Source organism: Sarcophilus harrisii, chromosome 2 (assembly GCF_902635505.1).
Source record: "Sarcophilus harrisii chromosome 2, mSarHar1.11, whole genome shotgun sequence".
NCBI classification, from domain to species: Eukaryota; Metazoa; Chordata; class Mammalia; order Dasyuromorphia; family Dasyuridae; genus Sarcophilus; species Sarcophilus harrisii.
In genome coordinates this window covers 35,770,895-35,786,557 of record NC_045427.1, presented here as the reverse complement: position 1 = coordinate 35,786,557, position 15,663 = coordinate 35,770,895, and the positions used below count along the sequence as shown (strand labels likewise).

Here is a 15,663-nt window from a genome sequence, read left to right as displayed (position 1 = left end):
AGCCCGCCAATCGGGAGGGCCGGCCAGGTCACGTGGCCCAGAACGCTCCGAAGCGGAGAGGTGCGGGCCCCCGGGAGGAGGCCGGGGCGGGGCGCGCAGGGTCACGTGGGGGCGCCGGGCCGGGTATAAGGAGGGCGGCCGGCGGCGTGCGCCGGTTAGATGATGGCTGACCGAGCGCCGCGCGTGGCTTCCGAGTAGTTGCTGCGGGGCGCCGCCGCTCGTTCCTGGCGCGGCCTGGGCTCTCCGAACAGGAGGCTTCGCGTCTCTTCGCTTGGTGCCGGGGTTTCTGACCAGAGCCGTCCTCCCGCCGCCGCCGCCGGTTCTCCTTGGTGAGTAACGGGATCGGGGAGGACGGTCTGGTCCCGGGCTGAGCCCGGATCTCTGGCCTTGCCCATCCCCCTCGGGGAGTTTCTGGCGGCTCCCTCCCCCTCCGCCTCGGGCAGCGCGCGCGGGAACCCGGGCTTCCTGGCCGGTCCGCGCGCTCTTTCTCTGCTTCTCGCGGTCTCCCGCCCCTCCCCCAGCCCTGCCCCTCCCTCTTCCCGCCCCCTCCCCCGCGCGCGCGCGCGCGTTCCGCACAACGGTCGCTAGAGAGGCGCGCGCGGGCCTCCCCTTCCCCTCCCCCTCCCCGGGAGCCGCGCTTCCCGGCGCCGCCACGTGCCCGCGCCCCCCGCCCGGGGCCCCCTGGGAGCGGGCCCCCCGGGAGCGGGCCCGGCGCTACGGTGGCTTTTCCCTCCCCCGCAGGATGCCCTTGAACCCTGCCATGGCGCCGTGTCCCCGCCTCAGGACTCCCCGGAGCCCCCGGAGCCGGCAGCAGCGCGCAGTGCCCCCGTGCCGCGTATAGCGATAGCCCCGCGGCGCGGACCCCGGACTGTTTAGTGTATGTGATTAGTGTTTCTGGTCCCGCGGACGCCTCCCCCGCCGTCCCCGCACCGGCGCCATGGCCGCCACCCTGAGCCCCCTGATGACGCTGGTCACGACCGCCGCCCCCGCGCCCCTCTCGGACTATCTGTGGATGCTCGTGCTGGGCTTCGTCATCGCCTTTGTCCTCGCCTTCTCTGTGGGCGCCAACGACGTGGCCAACTCGTTCGGCACGGCCGTGGGCTCGGGCGTCGTGACCCTGCGCCAGGCCTGCGTGCTGGCCAGCGTCTTCGAGACGGTGGGCTCGGTGCTGCTGGGGGCCAAGGTGAGCGAGACCATCCGCAAGGGCCTCATCGACGTGGACATGTACAACTCGACGCAGGAGCTGCTCATGGCCGGCTCTGTCAGTGCCATGTTCGGTGAGCGGCGGGCCGGGGCGGGGGGAGCCCCAGCACCCTGGGGTGGCGAGGAGGGGGGTCCCAAGGCTTTGGGGTGACCCGCACTAGAAGGGCCGGGACCCTCTCTTCCATTGCCCTGGGGGGCCCAAAAGGGTTGACACCCCCCCTCTGTTTCAGGGTCTGCCGTGTGGCAGCTAGTGGCTTCATTTTTGAAGCTCCCAATTTCTGGGACCCACTGTATTGTTGGAGCGACTATCGGCTTCTCTCTGGTGGCCATGGGGCAGCAAGGGGTCAACTGGTCTGCACTGCTGAAAATTGGTAGGTGAGGGCGGGAGGCGCGGGATGTCTGCGGTTCCGGAGGGGGGCTGGGGGACGAGGGCTCATCGGGTGCCTCCTGTGCTCTCTCCCCAGTGATGTCCTGGTTCATCTCCCCACTTCTTTCTGGCATCATGTCTGCAATTCTGTTCTTCCTGGTTCGATCCTTCATCCTCCAAAAGGCAAGTAGCCTCACTTAGAAGTTACAGCTGCTAACTCCAGATCTTCCTCAAGAGGGGGATTGTCATCTTGTGGTGTAGGGGCAGTGGGATCTTTGTGGTTTTTGAGTGAGGCAGAATCTGACTGGAAAACGGTTTAAAAATTGAGAACCAGTGAGCCAAAAACATTAAATTAAGTTAGATTTAAAAGGCATAATTGTCCTTTGCAGGATGACATTTGGCCACATGCACATTACTATTTTCATAATTTACTAGTTGATTATGTCCAGAGTATCATAGAATATATGATCAATCTAATCCAACTTTGACAAATAAGGAAACCGAGGTAGAAAAGGGCCGTGTCATTTTCTGAGACCCAGTATGTTGGGTTGAGGGATAGAGAGGATCTGAATTTGAGTTTTCAAACTCCCCAGTTCATTGTGTTTTGTTTTACTTTATCACATAGCTACCCCTTGTCATCATTCCCCCAACCCTCTTTCTAAGATTGAGATTGGTTCAATCTCAAACCCAGTTTCCAGTGGAGTTAAGTTTCCCATGGGCTTGATTATGAATTCTGTTGCTGTTAAATCAGACCCAAATAAGCAGAAGCAGTTGGGGATTGTGGTTGGCTCTGTCTGCAGTTACATTTCCTTGAACAATGTTATCTTCTCTGAGTATTTTGTGCTCTGGAGTGAAGTCCTGAATCAGAAATTGGAGATGAGGAAAATAAAATCTATTAGGTCATCTAGTCCCTCAGGAAGCAGTGCTGTGAATTCTGTTTGTTTGGCATAAAAGTAACTGTAGGAAAAGATCTTGTGCCACTTTCCTGTGGAAACTTTGTAACTAGTAAAAGTGATTATTGTCACTCAGTTTCCCATATGAACCTTGACTGTCCTAAGTATTAGGTGACTGGTTACAAACAACTAGGGTAACTTAGCAACTGAAAACTAGCACATGCTGATTCAGACTGGCAGCCAGCTTCACTTAACCCGGTTCATGAAATGTTGCATGGAATCCTAGTGTTCATCCATAGGTAGAGTAAAAAGGGATCTGGGAAATTATATCAAATGTTTAAGTTTGTCATAAAAACACTGAATTTTTCCATCTGCTCCCACAATTCTCCGATCTACTTTATTTAGAAGGTATTCTGGACGTTGTCCATTTGAGTTCTCTCTCTAAATGTATGGATAGATCCCATCTATTCCTTAGATAAAAGCCTCTCATAATTTTTACCTTACTGTGAAATCAAAACAGTATGATCTTAGTCAGAATCTGTGATTGAGTAAATTAGTGTTTTAGTCTTGAGATGAAGCTTGTAGTTACTTCTCAGAGTAGTCTTAATTCTAACAATTTTTGTTGGTTTTTGATGTTAAGATTATCTGGGTTAGGTTTCCTATTCATTGGAAATTTGAAATTATTCTTTTTTCATTCTATAGGTCCTTTTCAAAATACCTTTAAAAAGGGGAAGCTCTGAATTACAGATTAATTTCTGTGCATTTGGAGACATGAATGTACAGGGAAGTAGCTCTTGTGTACTTCATAGGATTGTAGGAATCTTTGTAGAATTACCATTCTGTCCTTGGTCTTGGTGTGGTAGCTGAGACAATGGGAAACTCCTCATCACTATTACAGTGATGCTTCAGAGTGTGGTTTAGGCACCCATTCTTGCCCTTCTCAAACAACAGTCCACATAAGTTAGTCATAGGAACTGGGGTTTCTTCAATGTCAGAGGCTATTTCTAGAGATGAGTATATTTAAAATATGATTTCAAATAAATAGCCCAGGTGGGAAGAGTGAGAGAACAGAGATGGCATTTTCTGTGAATGATTTGGGAAAATGTAACCTTGTACATATTTTGTAGCTAATCTGAGGGATGGATGACTTCTCTCTGGATAATACCTGATGACTTAAAGTTGAAACAGTGAGATTAAATTGGGAGCTTTCGGTAGATATAAATTCTAGCTTTTTTTTTTTTTTTTTTTTTTTTTTTGGTCTTTGGCTTCCCTAGGCTTAGAGAAGTAAAGTCTGCTTATGCTTTTTGGGTGTCAGAGTACCCATGTATTGGACTTCTAAGGTATCTGATTTTGTTTGGCTTTGGGAGCATAGATTTCTGTTCATCTGACTAGTTTCAGAACCTGTTTGGATGTTGTGGAGTTTACATCAGATAGCCGGCTTAAGTAGTTTGCAGGTTGTTTTCTATTTGGTAAGAGGCTTAAAGTTAGATTTAACTGAAGCTTCAGTAAACATTCGAGAGCCTGCTATTTCTCGAGTAATGTGTTAAGCAGCTAAAAACATGTTTCAGTAGTAGTTCAAGGGCAGGTGGGTTGTTAGAAAAACTTTTTTTTTTTTTTTTGGTTAAAACATTGTGTCTTTTTCTTTGGAATCTTTCCCCCTGGAGTAATCAGTGGGTGACAAGAATGCACATTGTGTAAAAGCGCTTCATTTTAACATTTCTCTTCAAATGATGTGTGCATGGATAGCAGTCACACCCAAGAGCTGGGTTCTTGAGCATTTTGTGATATGGACCCCCCTAGCAGTCTGAAATCTAGTAATTTCTTCTCAGAAAATTATTTTAATGCACAAAATGAGATAGAAAGGATTACAAAGGAAACCCAGGCTAATGGGAGTGGGATTGTATAGTGCAATTTCCACAATAGCTTTGATACATAGTGGTATAGTGATACCAGGTGTTATAGCAAGAAGGTCAGTTCTCTCGCCTCTAGGAACCCACATTTAGACACACCTTAGTTCGTTTAGGAGTTGAGTGACTTTGGACAAAGGTTCCTGTTTGGATGATTGAAAAAATTAGATGTTGGGGGAGGTTTCCATCTTGTTTAGATATGCCATGGCTTCTACATGCCTCCTGGCAATGTGGCTCCCACACAGATATTACATGGTCTGGGAAGATTGAGGGATGGAAAGAAAACCTTTCCACACCTGACTGCCTTATGAGGAAGAGGAGAAACACTATTCAGGCCTTGGCTTGATTAAGGAGTAAGGAGTTGGTGAACTAGAGAAGCCATTTTGTTTTTCCTGTCTGCTCATTTCTTTACAAACCTTTTTGGAAAGGAGAGGGATGTAAAACTCAAGATTTTGAAATAGAAAGTAAGCTTGTGTTTTCAAGGTTAAGTTAGGAATTCTCTTCATAGTATGTCATTCATGCTAGTACAGGAAAATAGTTTAATTATTTCATGGAGTAGGAAACAGAGATCTGGGTCCCCTGACCGAGTCTAGAGTTGGTTACAGCCACAGAAGAGGCTCAGGTCGTTTACTTTTGTGCCAGCTCTGTTAGGGGGGAACATTGGTGCACATGAATCAGATGAATTAGTTGGTAAGACATGCTAGCCTGAGACGGTTCATTTTTATTGATGTTTGGTGACGCTGCTGCCCAGAAAAATCTCCCTCTGAGTGACTTCTGGGATTATTGGCCTTCTCGTGCTGATCTCCATAGATAAGTAGGTGGAGGTATAGATATAGACGTATGTACATGTAAAACGGCTATAGCATGTAGATCTCAAAGTATAAGCAGTATTTAATAATGAAGAATGAAATAGGGACTGGAAATTGCTTCTGTGTGTAACAAAATGATGTTTTTATTTGTAACCCCATTTACTGAAGTTCCCATTGTTTCCTGTTGCCTGAAGAGGTCTTTTTACTAGGTGGTCCCTTAGGGTCTTCTCAGCTTTTGAGTGAAGTTCCTAAAATGCCTCTTATCTGGTTGGTTGTCCTAGATCCAGCCCACAAGATTCCAGCAAATAACCTGGAACAAAACTGGGGAAAGCTCTGATTTTTCTCTGTAATTGTGCCCTATTAGCTGCATTTCTGTGTAAACTCTAAATTTTATCCGAACATTTGCAGTCCTTAATTCTCTCTGAAGGGGAAATGAAAAATTTGTTTCAGTTAAATTTGCTTTCCTAGCGCCATCTTTCCGCATAGGTGGCATGGAGCTGACTAGTCTTATTTGTTACAGTCAGACATTAATTACATCGAAAACCCAGCTCAGATATAAAGGAATTAAAAAGCCAAGGAAGGTGTACATAAAAAGCATTTGAAATACTTTTTACTAATAGAATTTATGCTTCAAATTGGTTGGTTATATTTCCAGGTAACAACTTCTGAATTCTATCCAATGTGAAACTCGCCTAGTAAAAATCAATAAAAAATATCAGTACTAGAACAGTGGACAATTCTTTGATATATGGTCCATTCCGTGCTTCTTGGCAGATACAGAATGAAAAGGAACCAAAGAGAAAACTCATTTGAAGGACTTTGGACATATCAATCTATTTTAATTATCATTAACAATATTTTTAGCTGCTTCCATTAGGGGCATTCAGATGTGCAAAAGGATTGTTTCCATTCTTGGCAAATGGAGTTTCTAACCTGAAATTTGGGGTTTCTGTGTTCAAGATAATGTTGTAAAGTACCTTTCCACCATCAAAAGTTCACATGTTTTGTGATCTAGTGGCATGAATTTGACTGTTAGTGTTTAATTCTTGAGCTAGTTTTTTTTTTTTTTTAACCATTTAATAAAGTATCAAATTAAGGTCCCTTTTCTGATTCTTGGGCAATGGTTACTATGGATAATTTGACATAATCTTATTGTATGATGTTTTTGTATATTAAATTATTTTGGGAAAGGGAAACAATAGGTAGCAAAAAATGAAAATGGCATATCTGCTTTTTCTCATTTCAAAATCAAACTTCTGAATTTACCTGTTTTAATAGTCCTTCATCTTGATTCCTGACTCAATGATATTCAGGCTGGGGGAAATAAGTTTTGTGGAAATCAAGAGAACATTAGATAATAATCACTGACTACATCATACTTCTATCTCACTTAGCAAATTTTTTATATGGCTCAGAATTAATATTAGCTGAAAACAAATGTCTCTAGGCCTAAGCAGCTACTAAAGACATGAAAAGAATCTGCTTGACAGGGAGTATGGTTAGTCTACATTCTATTTCTTTTTAACAATTTTAATATATTCCAAGTTAGAATGATTGCTAGGTCATTTGTGTGGCAAGTGAAAGCAGAAAAAGCAACTGCTAATTCCAAGTTCTGCCCTACTTTTTCATCTTTAATGTGTGGGAATAGGAAGTGGAAATTGATATCCAGACTGCCCTTTAGTCTTGTAATTTGGTCAGGTCATTGAAAGAGAGAAGGTTAAGTGAATTTCTCATAGACATAGTTAAGCCAGAGGAAGACTTGAACTTGGGTCTTCTTTCTTTCCACAAAATAGTTCAGGATGAACACCTTATAAGTGGGCTTCAACTTTGTTGAGCTATTTAACCTTAAAATTTGTTTTACAGAGTGATCCAGTTCCTAATGGCTTACGAGCCTTACCAGTTTTCTATGCCTGCACAATTGGAATTAACCTCTTCTCCATCATGTACACTGGAGCACCCTGTAAGTTCAGATGAAAATATTTAAATGTGAAATTTGAACTTGGTTACAAACCTTGCATTAAATGCCCAATTTACCCCTTTTTGCTTTACAGGACTGAAATCTCCTAGAAGGTGGCTGGCCTGTGCCCATTACAGAAGGCTGCAGGCTAGTGTACGCTGAGTTAACCTAGATAGTTTCCCAACCAAAGACCTGCTCAGATTCTAAATCACTCCAGACCTTTCCTCTTTAGTCTTCACAGGAAACACCGATAATATGGTCTTCTCCCTCCCTTTCTTCTCCTACCTATACTAAAAAGTACTGGAATTGATCAGGACCCTGGCTGCTTACTGAAGAATACTTAGCCTTATTCAACCTTGGATAATCAGTCTTAAGACTTGAGGTGTTGGATTTTCTCATTTCGGCCTCAAGTGGAATTCAGTTACCTTGGTTCCGTTCCCTAATTTTAAATCACTCCCCTGAATCTACTTGACTAAGAAGAGTTGGGATCTTTGACAGCTGGTGTGAGTGCACTTGGAAGAGGAATTCATGCAGCAGAGAGGAAAACTATTGTGAGACTGCAAAGATTATGGAATTGTTGGCTATTTTGTTTTGGCTGAGGCAGAGGATGAAGCTGGAATGTCTAACTTAGCCTCCCATGAAACATACTAAGGGGGCTCGTATTGGGTTAACTTGTTTCATAGTCAGATAGGAAGGGGAAGGGGAGTGTGTTTAGAAATCATTTTTGCTAAATTCAATGGATCTACTTAAAAGATCTTAAAAGTAATTGTGAAAACCATGTGCATCTTTTAGAGTGATTTCTTCAAATCACTACATGAATTTTTTCTTTGGAGGTAGGGGGAGAATCTTTTTCATGGATTGGCATTAGTCACAAATTTTGGCAATACCGGTGTTACTGTGTATTACAGTTTTTAAAAAAAAAAAGTTTTAAGTAGAAAAGATGGCAAGAGAGAATTAAGTGAATAGTCCCAATTTAACTACTTGTTTTCTAGATGAAGACCAAGATGGGGATATAGAACATATGAGATTTTAGGGACTTTGGCTCAAAAAACCCGGAAAACTAAATCACAAGAAAATAAGTAATTTGTTATTAGATCTTAAAATGATAAAATTTGTCTTTTGAGGAGAGACAGAAGGGAAATGGGAACTGTAAGATGTCATGACCCCTAGGTCATTTTGATCGCAGTATTGCCAGCATAGTCTATCCCTTCTCTGCTAGCTCCAGGTCATCCAAATTCTTGCAGTCTTGAAGTCTGTTCTGAAGAGCAAAAAGGAAGAATCAGCTTCAGTTTGTCAGGGTTTTCTGTAGGCTTTTAAGACTTGAATTGTCTTTGTTCCAGAGGTCAGTTCACTCTTAACCCAGATTCACGCTGAGTGGCCTGTATTGAAGGGGGCTGTTGCCCTGGGGTTTTCAAGATCCCTTATTTTATCTCCTAGTGCTGGGCTTTGACAAACTTCCTCTGTGGGGTACCATCCTCATCTCGGTGGGATGTGCTGTTTTCTGTGCCCTTATCGTCTGGTTCCTTGTCTGTCCCAGGATGAAGAGAAAAATTGAACGTAAGTAATCTGACATGAAGTGAAAAATGTAGCTCTTTAGACTTGTTAAATTTTAAAACTTTGAGATCCAGTAGGACTTGATGTTCCTTTGTGTTTTGGAGAGCTTTATGTCATTGTTTTCACAAAGATTGGAAAATTCTGAATAGTTCATAGGAAATTCTTGGGTGGTTTAAGAAGATACTCAATTTCTGAAGGGTTAGGGTGGGAAAGGGAGAAGCAAGTTCTTCCTTATGAATAAGAGTTAATAGTAGGGATAGAGAAGCTGAAAGGGAGCCCTGGGAGAAGGGGAGACCTACTCTTTTGGCAGTTGGAGCCTTTTAGTGCTGCCAGTGATACAGGACTGGTTTCATCCAAAGAAATTAAATGGCATAAAAGCAGATTACATAATACAAGTAAGGAATAAGGTATTTAGTAGCAAACTAAATAACTAAGCATCTTGTGGTTTTTTTTTTTTTTTTTAATCTAAATGATATCTTACCCTTGAAGATATCCACAAGCCCAAACCTAGACCTACTTGTCTTTAGATTTTTTGTGGCGTATGAAGATCTCCATTGTCTCGGTTTGGGGAAAGTGGCATGATTTTAAACAGTTCAACTCAGTACTTAGTTATATGACAAGCCTCTTATAAGTTGTTAGTAGTTTTGAGGTCCTTGGGGTTCTTTCCCAAGTGATTGAGGTTTTTCCTTTCTTTACCTCTGACAGAAAATTTAAGCTGTTGGGTTTTAGAGCAGTTTATTCCTCTCCAGAAAATACATGACGCAGACTGCAGCAGTGTGAGCTCTGCGTCACTCCCTTCTGCAGACCTGAGAAAGCCCAGGGGGAGGGCAGGCTCAGCTCGGATCGGGTCTGGCTGACTACGCCAGGCCTGATGTGTCCCGGCCTAAGGAGCATTTATCTTAGAATTTAGGTAAAATTAGGTAAATCTTAAAGTCAGGTTTTGTTTTTAGATTAATTTTGGTGGTCTGACAATTGTAGCTGAGTTTTCAGCTTTAAACCACATGAATGTTCAGGGACTTAAGAAAGTAGTTGTAATCATGGTATCTGAATGAAAATAGAAACTTGAAGCCTTCTTGTTCAGCTTCATTTCAAAAATGAAACTAACTGAATTTAATAGAATAATTGGTCCCCTGTATTAGCTCCTGAGATTGTTGCTTTTGTTGGAATAAAGCTAGTGGTTGGTAGTTCACTTTCTTTAGCTCACATTACATACACACATATGACCTAACTTCTGAATTTATCTCAGAAAAACAATATTAGATCGTAGGAAAGGTTGATGTACTTTAAAATGCCTTTTCTTGCTATAGGAGAAATCAAATCAAGTCCTTCTGAGAGTCCTTTAATGGAGAAAAAGAGTAGCTTGAAAGAAGATCATGAGGAAGCCAAGCTGTCCCTTGGTGATTCTGAAAACAGGAATCCTGTTTCTGATGTGGAAGCCGCTACTGTGCCACTGCGAGCTGCAGTGGAGGAGAGAACTGTCTCATTCAAGTTGGGAGATCTGGAGGAAGCCCCAGAGCGAGAGAGGCTTCCTAATGTAGACATGAAAGAAACGAATATTGACAGTGCAACGAATGGTTAGTTTTGTGGTCTCAAAATTGACTTTTTTTTTTAAGTAAGGGAGGGAATTAGTATAAGAGCTTTTGCAAGTTTAAATGGGGAGGGGATGGCAATAGAGACATTAGTGTTAGATATTCTAGTTTTGTAAGAGCTTTTGCGAGTTTAAAATGGAGAGGGGATGGCAATAGAGACATTTCATGTGTACACACATACACATATAAATTCCTTTTATCCTGTTTAGGCACAGTACAGTTGCCCAATGGAAACCTAGTCCAATTCAATCAAACAGTCAGCAACCAGATGAATTCCAGTGGCCACTATCAGTATCACACTGTGCATAAAGACTCTGGCTTGTACAAAGAGTTACTTCACAAGCTGCACCTTGCCAAGGTGGGAGACTGCATGGGGGACTCAAATGACAAACCCCTCAGGCGTAACAACAGCTATACGTCCTACACCATGGCCATCTGCGGCATGCCTTTGGATTCATTCCGTGCCAAAGAAGGAGAGCCGAAAGGGGAAGAAATGGAAAAGCTGACCGGACCTGCCTCCGACTCCAAGAAGAGGGTCCGTATGGATAGCTATACCAGCTACTGCAATGCCGTTTCCGACATCCACTCGGTGTCTGACGTGGATGTGAGCATGCAGGCTGAGCGGGCCCTCGGAGACAGGAAGGGTAGTGGGGATTCTCTTGAGGAGTGGCGGGACCAGGACAAGCCAGAGATCTCCCTGCTCTTCCAGTTCTTGCAGATCCTCACGGCCTGCTTTGGCTCTTTTGCCCATGGTGGCAACGATGTAAGGTCAGTTGGCTTGTTAGTCTACCTAGCATAAAGACATGTGTAAGCAGCAAAAAGATTGGCCTTTATAATCCTGACATGTTTTTCTGTTTATCTTCCAGCAATGCCATTGGACCTCTGGTCGCTCTGTATTTGGTCTATCAAACTGGAGATGTTGCTTCAAAAGTAGCAACCCCAATTTGGCTTCTGTTGTATGGTGGTGTTGGTATATGTATTGGTCTCTGGGTCTGGGGAAGGAGAGTTATTCAGACCATGGGAAAGGATCTCACACCAATCACACCCTCTAGGTAAGAAACAAATGAGTGGTTATCTCTAGAGAGTTGAATTTGTATAGTGTTTTATTACTTTATCATTCTATTGTTTTATAGTAGCAAAACCATGAGCCTATCTTTAGGGTTAAATTTCTAATATGTGGTCTTTAAAATAGTTCTCTTAGAATGATCTTAAGTGAGCTAGTCAGCTCCACTGGCCAGGTGGCCAAGAAACTGTCCTGTGAATACATCAAGACCCGAGATCTGGTAGATGTGCCAAGAGTGCATTTTACAAAATTTTACAAAAGTACAAGAGTACTTTTAGTTTGGACAGCTGTGTGTCCAATTTTATTTGTTCTTACCTGGGAGCTAGATAGAACAGAGTCCTTTGCCAGACATTTTGAAAAGCAGCCCGAGTTTGCGGTAGTATCTAACTCCTGGTAGAATTTAAAACATTCTTTAGACACAAAGTGGAATAAAAGGCTCTCCTGTTGAAGGAGAGCACTGAGGTCATTGCTCTATGCTAGTTTTTATAGGCAAATTTGAATTATAACAAAGGAAGCCTGCTTTGCTTGTGGAGGCCTACCTTGTTATCTGATAGGGCCCTTTTTCTGTCCAGAGCTGGATAGCGTAAACTGGTAATTGGAGAGGAGATCTGGACCTGGGTCTGGGTTCCTAGGCTCTCTTGATAAACAATCATTTTGTGTCAACAGTGGCTTCAGTATTGAACTGGCATCAGCTCTCACCGTAGTAATTGCGTCAAATGTTGGCCTTCCCATCAGCACGACTCACTGTAAGGTATGTACCTGTGGTAAGAGGTAACCTTTTGAGCTCCGTCTGAGCAGTTAAAATGGACTCATCCACCTTGTCATCAGATTCACTCACATTGTAAACTTAATGAAACAATCATTTGAAATCTCTGCATTTGAACATAGTGGGTTGTGATAGGAGAGCAGGTCTTGGCCAGGTCTTCTTGTTTCTTCTTGCTGTGAGATCTCATTTGCAAATTTAAAGTATCCAACTCATTGTAGGAAGAGCTCCTACTTGTCCATGTAGTGTTTTAATGTTTTGTAGAGCACTTAGCATAACCTGTCTGATAAGATTTGTGGTGGATACTGTTATCCACCTCCTTTGTGCAAATAAGGAAACCGAGGCACAGGGATTGGCCTATCTCTGGAGTCAAGCACAGGAAAGATCAAATTGATCATCTTAATAAGAGGAAGTAGCGTACAGCTCTGCCGACCATATGTATCAGAGAATTAAAAGTCAAAGCCCACCTTGGGTTGTCTTGCTGTTCAACTTCTTCCCAGTACAAGGGATAAGCCAGTGGCAGTGGGCCTAGTCTCCGGGTCCTTGGTCCTGATGCAGGTACTTGCCCTGCTCTCCGGCAGTGTGCTCTATGACTTGACTGTTGTTTTGACTGTTAAGACTCTTCTGGAACAAAAAGGTTTCAGGGGGCCATCCACTCCTTTAGTCTTCAGATGGGAAGGCTGAGGTGCCCTGGAACTTCAATGAATCAGTATCAATTATTGTGGAAATGAAATTTGTCAAGAGCTAAAGTTGTGGGTTTCCTTGCAGGTGGGCTCTGTTGTTTCTGTTGGCTGGCTTCGCTCGAAGAAAGCTGTGGACTGGAGACTCTTCCGAAACATCTTCATGGCCTGGTTCGTTACTGTACCAATTTCAGGAGTGATCAGTGCTGCTATTATGGCCCTCTTCAAATATGCCATTCTCAGAGTGTGAAGCCATTCAGGATCAAGTTCCTACCACTGCTTGGGACCATACTTACACATTCCTGCTCCCTGAAGAGTGATTAACAGTGTTGCAGAGGACTCCTCCAAAGAAGAAGTCTTTAAAATTTGGGGGGCAGTGGGAAGGAAGTGTCACTTGTGCTATACTTGCTTTTGTGCTAAATATGACTTGTCTCAAAATTAGCTATGTAAAATAGCCAGGTTTCCACTGATTCTCATTAAGGTCCCCTTTCCTTCTGGGCTGTGAATTACTGTACATATTTCTCTACTTTTATATCGGGCTTCAATTCCATTATGTTTTGATGTTGGTTGTCATTGATGATAATTCCTTGTCATTTTGAGGACCATTCAGAGCCAGCTGATGTATGTATCAAACAAAACAATAATGATATAATCTGCTCTGTTCGGCTCACCAGATGTGAACAGGGGCCTCCCTTAAATATTTTTAAATGGAAAATTCTCCAAGGAAAATAGTAATTTATATTCTGCACTAGTCCTAAGGTAGTAGCAAGTTCCACGGCATAGATGGAATGAATGTTCGTGAATTCGGGGGAAGTGAAGTGACTGGACCTGCCTTTTGTCCTTCATTATAAAAAGTTTCACTAACTTTGTTATTGCTGAAGGACAGGAGAGAGCCTTCACAATTCTCCCAAGGCAAACTTTGCATTTCTTGAACCTGTTCTAAGTACTTGATTGGTGTCAGAGCTGGGGAAACACTGAAAAAAAGTCTTTTCTGGTTTTGCATTGAGTGTATGTAATTATATATCCCCTTTCCAGCACCTGCTGTTTCAAACCGATCTCTCGTTAACCTCCTTGGTCTACCTGCAGTGTAAGATGGATGAATGGGGTTGAAAATGAATGACAAACCAGTTAAATGGGACATACTACAGCAGTCCATGCTCATCTGTCTACCTCTAAATAAAAATGCCTATGATTTTTCTAGAAAGTTGCTTCTGTTTGCCATTCATGGTGGTTTTTCCCCTCTGCCTGCACTGCAATATCCTTGTGTGTGAACTCCCTCGTACTGAATATATGTGGATCTCAGCGCCAACCCAGCACACCCCAGTCGTGTACTGAGCAATAGCCAGGCTCAAGCCCCCGGCAGGGACCTGCTGTGGAAGGGGTGGGGAACAAGTGGGCCCCTGGGAGCCCAAGGGAGATTTCCATTACACGGAGGTCTCAGATTTGACCTGCAGACCAGTATCGGGTTTGTGTTTGGTTTTGCTGTGGCTCTGGAAAATAGGGTGTGCAGTTTGAGTTACTTGTTGATTCTTCTCTCATCCTTTCTGGGGGAGTCTAGAGCTGATAAGAGAAAGGCCACCTCCACCTTCAGAGGGTTTTGACAAATACGCCTTTTAAAGAAAAGTCAAGAGGGGTCTTTGCCGTTTCCTGTCTGTTCCCCTCTTCTGTCTTCCCCTATCTCTTGTCTATTGTGTGTGTGTCCAGTTGGCCCACAGCTAGCCAGAGGGACAGAGCCCTGGGGGTTCAAATAATCCACCTGGAGTGTTGCTAGGCCAGTGAGGGCTCAGCACTTGTCAAGAATTTGTTTCTTGGCTGGTGGGAATTGAAGGCTTCCTTTTTCACTTGGGTCACCCCCGTCACCTCGGAGGTGACAACTGCTCACTGCTACAAAGGACAAAGCTCAGGCTCACTTGAACTGGGGCTTCAGTGCACTTTTGAAATCTTAATGGGCTAACCACCTGGCTATAGTGAAAGCTGGTCTCCACTGAAGCATTTGTTCAGGGAAGATGGGCATGGCCCCAGCTATTTTATCTGTTCTGCCCTGTTTGAGTTTGCATTACTGAAAATCCTTCATAAAGCTGTTACTACTGACTTTTTCTGTTGTAGGTGGCAAGACCTGCTAGAGCAGGTTCCTTCTTAGAGGGGGAAAGGTCAGTCTGAACCAAATGTGAATGAATGATCCAACCACTCCTTCCCCCTTTGACCTTGCACTGCCTATTTTATTCTCAAGTGGTTTTCTAGAGGTTATCATAAGCCGATCTAAATCCTATTGTGTAAAAAGGAGTTGCATTGTTGGTTTCTGGGACATTCCTACAAAATATCTCCTGCTTTTGATCCTCACACAAATATTTGAAACTCGATGGTGATAGCTGGTGACTCTTAGTTCTCAAACAGATCCTTCCTCAATGTCCTTACTCTGATAATAGAATGGGAACGGTTTTCATGGACTCCGGAGGCTTCTTGGGGTTAACTCAGAATACCCAGAGCCATCAGCCGTGATCCATTTTTGTCCTATATGAAGGGCGTGGCTCTTAACCAAGAAATCTTGTTCATGTTCAACTACTCTTAGGGTAAAATCCTTAGATCTAGCCCTAGATAGACTGGGAGCTAGGGGGCTTGCTATTTCTAGAAGTAAGCAAATGCTCACTAATTGCAGGCTTGGGCTGAATGTCTCTGCAATGTTTCCCACTGTGATAATTGGAAAAATATAATTTTCAACTAATTCTCTGTCCTGCTTTGCAAAATACCAGCTGGCAGCTGGGCTGCCAGTTTGCTTCCTGAAGTGACTTAGCCTCTTTTAGGCTTGCTCCCAGGACAGTAGGTCTTTAGCTGTGGAAGGGAGAGCCCCTATTGATGAATAAAGGACAGTTAGAGAGAC

The 15,663-nt window shown here is 43.7% G+C and overlaps 1 protein-coding gene across 1 annotated transcript; it reads left to right on the top strand.

Annotated features, from left to right (window-relative positions):
• The first annotated feature begins 240 nt into the window (after nucleotides 1–240).
• On the top strand, nucleotides 241–13,993 carry SLC20A1 (solute carrier family 20 member 1). The gene is made up of 11 exons (XM_031949893.1): nucleotides 241–329; nucleotides 742–1,277; nucleotides 1,434–1,574; nucleotides 1,668–1,753; nucleotides 7,043–7,139; nucleotides 8,574–8,693; nucleotides 9,998–10,264; nucleotides 10,489–11,047; nucleotides 11,146–11,331; nucleotides 12,009–12,093; nucleotides 12,874–13,993. The coding sequence occupies exons 2-11, from the start codon at nucleotides 938–940 to the stop codon at nucleotides 13,033–13,035; spliced, it is 2,043 nt and encodes a 680-aa protein (XP_031805753.1). The 5' UTR covers nucleotides 241–329; nucleotides 742–937; the 3' UTR covers nucleotides 13,036–13,993.
• The last annotated feature ends 1,670 nt before the right edge of the window (nucleotides 13,994–15,663 follow it).

Bases quoted from the DNA above. Each gene is read 5' to 3' on its own strand.
- SLC20A1 (XM_031949893.1), top strand. From the start codon at position 938: ATGGCCGCCACCCTGAGCCCCCTGATGACGCTGGTCACGACCGCCGCC. The intron at 11,332-12,008 runs GTAAGAAACAAA...TTGTGTCAACAG, and splicing joins ACACCAATCACACCCTCTAG to TGGCTTCAGTATTGAACTGG. The intron at 12,094-12,873 runs GTATGTACCTGT...GTTTCCTTGCAG, and splicing joins TCAGCACGACTCACTGTAAG to GTGGGCTCTGTTGTTTCTGT.